The following is a 7,224-nucleotide window of genomic DNA, read 5'->3' on the forward strand; positions in this document are numbered from 1 at the left end:
TCCCTCAAACCGTAACATTTTTCTCATGCAATTAATATCACACCAAGTTTTAAACTTACTCTACATAATAACACTCCAAGTTTAATATGTCTCTTAACTTCTGCAGGGTCGAGATGATTCACTTGGTTACCACACGCTGTACAGTTTACAGTCATAGTAGCAATTTCTTCATCTGAAAAATAAATATTCACTAGTAAGTAACATTAAAGGTTTGATAGCCTAACATTAAGCATCGACAGAGTAAACAGAACTCACCAAACAGGCAACTATTTTATTTTACCATAACAAATGGATAAAATACATTTCACATTTTAAGTTAGTACTTTCTTTCACAAGATTTCATGAATTAAATACCTGCAACATTTCTAATCTATGTTAAATATAAAGTTTTGTATACATCTTCTAACCTGATATCTTGGAACGTGGCCGAGAGCCCTTCTCAGGTCCCAGATACACCATACACTCACTGCTATTGATCACTAACTGAGGCATGGTTAAAACTTTTCCTATAAATCCCCCACCAATAGAAAAAACAAATATTATATATGTGCACAAATTTTTCTTGCCTAAACATCAAAACAATAAAATAGAATCTGGTACATGTTTAAACACAAGAGTAACAGTTATAAAACACACATGCAATATTTTTACTATTTTGTCTTTCAGCAAGACATACTTATTAATACTCCTGCTTTCTCATTTCTAGTTAATGTAACTTCTCTTAAAAAGAAATATATATAAGTTGTCATTTCTTTCCTTAATTTTTAGCAATTAAAACTTTTTTTTTAAGTTAAGATGCTCGTTATTCCAAATGCATGTCATACTTGTGGTTTTCAACATGTGTTATTTCATTTCTTACTTTCCTGTCAGTTAACACAACTTCTTACTTTCAGGTTTCTGCTCATCCGTTCCTTGAGAATTCTTTTCTTGTAGTGAAAAGCTCTCACTTAAATTAGTTCCTCCTGTCCCATCATCTCCTTCTGACAAAAGTAACTTCCTACAGAAAGAAATTATTTCATTAAATTCATAACATTTTCATTTTGGTGAAGTTTTAGTAAAGATATATCTGATTTGCTGTACTTTCAGTAAGCTAATGAATTATACAAAGCACTAGACATATGTACTAATTAATAATGTGGACCCTTATACGAGGCTAAGGTCTGGAGAAAGCAGATGGTATTGGTTAACATTATTATAAACTTACTTTCACTCAAACGTTCTTATAAATGATTAGTAAATATAAAACACGCTCAAATACTCTGATGAAATAATAAGTAAGATCATGTAAATTATGTTAATAAATACATATACATCATTGATTTTATAATGGAATACCCCAATTTATAAAAGAAAAAATGTTGAACTTTTTCAACACTACAGCCGATACACGATAGGAATACAATAAGTGATGCACACAGCCATCCACACAATAAAAACAGGGTAAAGTTTACCTTATTGTGTGGATATTAGTGTGTATCGTTTACCTTATTTGTGGATATTAGTGTGTATCGTTTACCTTATTTGTGGATATTAGTGTGTATCGTTTACCTTATTGTGTGGATATTAGTGTGTATCGTTTACCTCATTTGTGGATATTAATGTGTATTGTTCACCTTATTTGTGGATATTAGTGTGTATTTCGTTTACTTTATTGTGTGGATGTTAGTGTGTATTGTTTACTTTATTGTGTGGATATTAGTGTGTCTCGTTTACCTTATTTGTGGATATTAGTGTGTATTGTTTACCTTATTTGTGGATATTAGTGTGTATTGTTTACCTTATTGTGTGGATGTTAGTGTGTATTCGTTTACCTTATTGTGTGGATGTTAGTGTGTAATTGTGTGGATGTTAGTGAAGGTAAACAATACACACTAACATCCATACAATAAGGTAAACAATACACACTAATATCCACAAATAAGGTAAACAATACACACTAATATCCACAAATAAGGTAAACGAGACACACTAATATCCACAAATAAGGTAAACAATACACACTAATATCCACAAATAAGGTAAACGATACACACTAATATCCACAAATAAGGTAAAAGATACACCTTTACACACAAACCATAATTTCCTCAAGCTACAAGTCCCTACTTTGACTCTCCTAAATATTACAGCTTTTAGACACACAGTCAGAATAGAGTTTTGTAGCTTGAGGAGATGTCAACACTATGTCTCAAACCTTAAACTCGATTGTTTTCTTTTTTTTATGGTTGCATTTTCACTTTAAGCTACTTATTTTGTTTCTGTATTTTTTGAAGATCCTATTCCCTCTTGGAAATTTACAATTTTTATTAATCTTGTTTCTTCAGGTTTTAAGTCCATCATGGACACAAGTCTGTATAAGAGCAATACCGTCTTCTCTGAAACAGTTTAATTTAATGAAATACGTAGTTGGTATACGATTCTCTCTCAGAAAACAATGACAATTTTTGGATTTGGTTTATATAGATTGGATGGCTATTGCTCCCGATATCATTGTCACAATGTTATAATTGATAGTGGTACTGCATGTACGATCACTATGATATATGGTGATCAACATACCACATGTTATGTATCTGCTTGTAATATATATATATATAATATTTATACACTGTAGCTATGTGAGGAGCTGGATTACTGAACTATACTGGAATGGTGCATGGACTTGATTTTATAACCAAATGGCTAGTATTTATACATATAAGGAAACAAATGTATCTTGCTGAAGGAAGTGATTAATAAAAAGGAAACAATATGAAAATGATTTTTAAAATATTAAAAAAAATTCTTTATTTATTACTGTTAATTTAAAAGAAACGATTAAAACCACAAATACATAAAAGCATAAAAATACTGGTTTCGTATCATCCAGGATACTCTTCAGTTTCTACAATAAAGCTTTCTCAAACAGGACCTACTTAACAATGTAAAACTTCCCACACTTTTTTTTCCTTATAGCTTTATATATGTTTTAAACTCCCTTTGTATGTGACATTTAATGTAGTTTTAAATTTATTAATAAAATAATTTTCATAAAATTCTTTTTTTTTGCAACATCCTGCCATTAAGTTCACTTGCGAAGTTGAAAATAATATTAATTTAACTTTTTTACATTCTCATTAACCATAACACTAGTAGACTTGACACATCAACATACAGAATAAAAGATATCTACTGGACTCCTAACACAATTTAACAGATTTATCCCATTCACATACAAAAGAAATCTGGTAACATGGTTAACAAATAAGAGCTTATAACTTGTGTTTTACGTACTTTAATTTATACTCTCACATTTTGTTCATACAGGATACTTTAAAACGTAATAGCTACCCACAACATTTATTATAAAAAATTACTAATACTTTTGTAACTAACCAACTTACTAATCTACCCAGACTTACTATATACTCGTCTTCCACACACTGGTAAACAAAACTTAACTTTAAAAAATCAAATTCAACATGTAATCCATCGTTACTATCCCCCCAAGTTGATTTCAGATTAGTTTTTAGTCCTACATCCCACATACAAGATTTTTTCAGTACTAAAACCTTCTCCCAATTTCTCTTTGTTTTTGGTTTGTATATATTTACACGTGTGGAGACCGTAAGGCCTCCTATATTGTCAAAATCAAGTGCCATCTACTGGCTAAAGCCAATGAACATATGGGAATTTCTAGTAAACAAAAAAAATTAAGTAACCCCAGTGTTTCGTCTATATGCCAACATATTGAAGAAACGGGACATGAACTTATCAAATTTCAATATCCTCTGCACTGATCTGGAATTACTGATTAAATAAACCCTCCATATCAAACAACTTTCACCAATACTAAACAATATCCTCTGCACTGATCTGGAATTACTGATTAAATAAACCCTCCATATCAAACAACTTTCACCAATACTAAACAACATGCAGTCTTCCTTTAGATTACACATTTCCTAATATGTACAATGTTTTGTTTGTTACTCATTTAATTTTTATGTTGTTGTAGTTTTGATTAAATTACTGTAATTCTTATATATTGCTTTAGATACTGAAGATGGAAACTGTTGAATTCTGAAATGTTTATCTGTGTCCCCTTGTGTTATAAATAAACAATGTTTTGTTTAAGTATTGTTATCCTTTTTTATTGTGAAACTTCATTTTCCTGTGAACACACCAATTGCTAGTATCCAGAAACTATGAATTAATCATACACAAAATGGGAAGTGGGTTTTAGTTTAGCCAATGCTCAACAAAACAGATGCCAACATTTATTTGTCAATTGATAATCCAGGCATGTTTATGAATATTCTGACCATCTTTAAACACTGGTCAAATTTATTTAAAAAGAAAAAAAAAAGCTGGCAGCAACAGAAAACATTTATGGAAAGAATCACACTACAATAATTTGTTAAGCCTTCTCCGATACTTTCCTTTGAAAGATGCATAGCAATTCCCCAAAATGAAAACAGTAAGTATAAACAATACAATAAGTAGTCCTTATTTTTATCCTTTTCATTTCATTAAATTTAATAGAACATATAAAAATAATCAATTTAAAGTGTAATTCTTCTTGAAATTTCATGTCACCTGACTAGATATATCTCCTATAGGTATACAACTTGTGAACATTTTAGTCCAAACTTTTGCAAATTGGGTAAGCACAATCTAAAAGTTTTGTCATAACACAATATTGATGCTGTTGTTAAAAACTGTTGAGAAACTTTTTTATTTTATTTTAGCAACTAATAAAGCCACTTAAATTTTAAGATAGCAGCTGGACTTGATAATTTTTGTCTGTATCAGAATTAACGTTATTTTAAACTATACGGAAGTGACTACATTCACCTTTTGTTCAATTTGTTAGTATCTGTAAACCCCTAAAGAAGTTACATATTACCTCACACAGTTACAAGTAATGAATCATCTGTAAACCCCTACAGAAGTTATATATTACCTCACACACTTACAAGTAACAACTCATCTGTAAACCCCTACAGAAGTTACATATTATCTCACACAGTTACAAGTAACAACTCATCTGTAAATCCCAACAGAAGTTACATATTACCTCACATAGTTACAAGTAAAGACTCATCTGTAAACCACTAAAGAAGTTACATATTACCTCACACAGTTACAAGTAACAACTCATCTGTAAACCTCTACAGAAGTTACATATTATCTCACACAGTTACCAGTAACAACTCATCTGTAAACCCCTACAGAAGTTACATATTACCTCACACATTTACAAGTAACAACTCATCTGTAAACCCCTACAGAAGTCATATTACCTCACACATTTACAAGTAACAACTCATCTGTAAACCCCTAGAGAAGTTACATATTACCTCACACATTTACAAGTAATGACTCATCTGTAAACCTTTAGAGAAGTTACATATTACCAAAGAAAGGTTATATGCTTCAAACAGTGCACCCAAGTTAAAACATTTTTTACAAGCTCCATTTATCTATCTTACCCTTGCCAACATAATATTTAAGATAGGTTAACTTCCATAATCAACTCAGTTTCCATATAACAATGTAATCTACTAAACTTTTTTATCTCGTGCACAAGTGATGATGCAACAATGGATTAACTCTCTGCTGTCACTTGGAAAGGCAACAATCTGTTGGGTTAGGTCCCTTGTACTTCTTTCAAGGGGGGACATATATATATTACGTCCGTATCTTCAGTCATTCAGTGCTTACAGTAGCTTTATTGTCCATACATTTCAAAATGTGCAACAATTTGAAACCATCTTTCAGGAATTGCATTCAAATACTTAACTACTGTTTGTTTGCACAAAATGAATGGAATCTTGACATTTTTTTCCAATATAAACAATTTTCAACATGACTATATGTAACTCCACGAGACATGTGTTGAGATCACCTTGAGCCATTATCAGTCAGGATTTATGCTTTGTCACATTCTTTATAATAAATTATGCCAGTGATTGATTTGCAAATTTTTAGAGGATAACGAGTTGATACATGTGATTTTCACTAATTTAATTTCATCCCAAATGACTTCGTATATACAGTTCACTGGTCCATCTTCATCAACACTTAGTTTTGAATATCAGGTGGATACATGTGATTTTCACTAATTTAATTTCATCCCAAATGACTTCGTATATACAGTTCACTGGTCCATCTTCATCAACACTTAATTTTGAATATCAGGTGGATAGGTTTTATACAAAACTCCTGCAGATGTTTGTAGCTCATCATATAATACTGTAAGCACAGACCTTGTCTATAGAAAATACATAAATTATATGTATATATTCAGAAGTGTAGAAGTTACGTGAAATTACTGTATTTCAAAACATTGTAACTTTTCTTGAAACTTAGTTACAATACAGTATTTTTTACTCTAATACTCACAAATCATGAGAGAATTCTTCCTTAAACTTTTTCTTAAAATGAAGTCCACGACGGTTCTTCTTCTTCTTCTTGCTTGGAAAACCTCGAGTCTTTTTCGGTGAACTCCTCATAGTGACAATGACTGGCCTCACTAGTAAATACAATGCAAGTGAGAGGTAATTTACACCTACTTAGGAAGTTTGGTTGGCCAAACTGTAATATTGGTGTTCCTGGAATTCATTTTGCAACAGTACGTATTTTCTGTTATCTGATACTGATGCAGGTTTTGTGACAGTTTTCACACAATGGTAGCAGCTGGGTGTCAGATTACTGTATAGTTTAGTAAAGTGTGAATCACACTAAACTCAAGTAAATAATGTTTCAGCAAAGTCAGCATTTTATTGTTATAATAAAAGAGCATTTCAAATGAAACATAAATATGTAATCCCATTATCAAACACTGGTCATTAAAAATCAACATTTATACTAGTTTTATTTTGACTTGATGCATAACTTAAAAATGTATTAAACAGAAAAGAGGATGGTTTGTTCTGGCTTCCACAGAAGTTTACAGATGTTTATAAATCCACCACAAAAAAAAATGAAAAAAGGTATACGGATATTTGTTTTCAAAACAAAGCTATACAATAGACTATCTGTGTTCTGCCCACCATGGGTATTGAGATCCAGTTTTTAGCATTGTAAGCCCACAGATTTATCAATGATCCACTAAATGGCAGCATACAAGTAATATCACACTTTTGTCTTCATTCGTGTCTGTCAAAAACAAATTGATGTTCTAAATTATTTAGCATACAATTTCAACTAACGAAGGATTTATCTTTGAACATTTCGAAA

General features: G+C 31.1%; 1 protein-coding gene across 1 annotated transcript in view; it reads right to left on the reverse strand.

Annotated features, from left to right (window-relative positions):
• Positions 1–7,224, reverse strand: part of LOC106474618 (transcriptional regulator ATRX-like) — a gene marked incomplete at its 3' end in the record, with an annotated part of 21,841 nt that overhangs the window by 7,308 nt on the left and 7,309 nt on the right. The window contains exons 3-5 of the mRNA XM_022402931.1: positions 888–997; positions 408–506; positions 60–172 (exon numbers count right to left, since the gene is read on the reverse strand). Coding sequence (XP_022258639.1) covers positions 60–172; positions 408–506; positions 888–997 — 322 coding nt within the window. The remainder of the gene's footprint in view (positions 1–59; positions 173–407; positions 507–887; positions 998–7,224) is intronic.

This window comes from Limulus polyphemus, unplaced genomic scaffold, assembly GCF_000517525.1.
Source record: "Limulus polyphemus unplaced genomic scaffold, Limulus_polyphemus-2.1.2 Scaffold7446, whole genome shotgun sequence".
Lineage (NCBI taxonomy): Eukaryota > Metazoa > Arthropoda > Merostomata > Xiphosura > Limulidae > Limulus > Limulus polyphemus.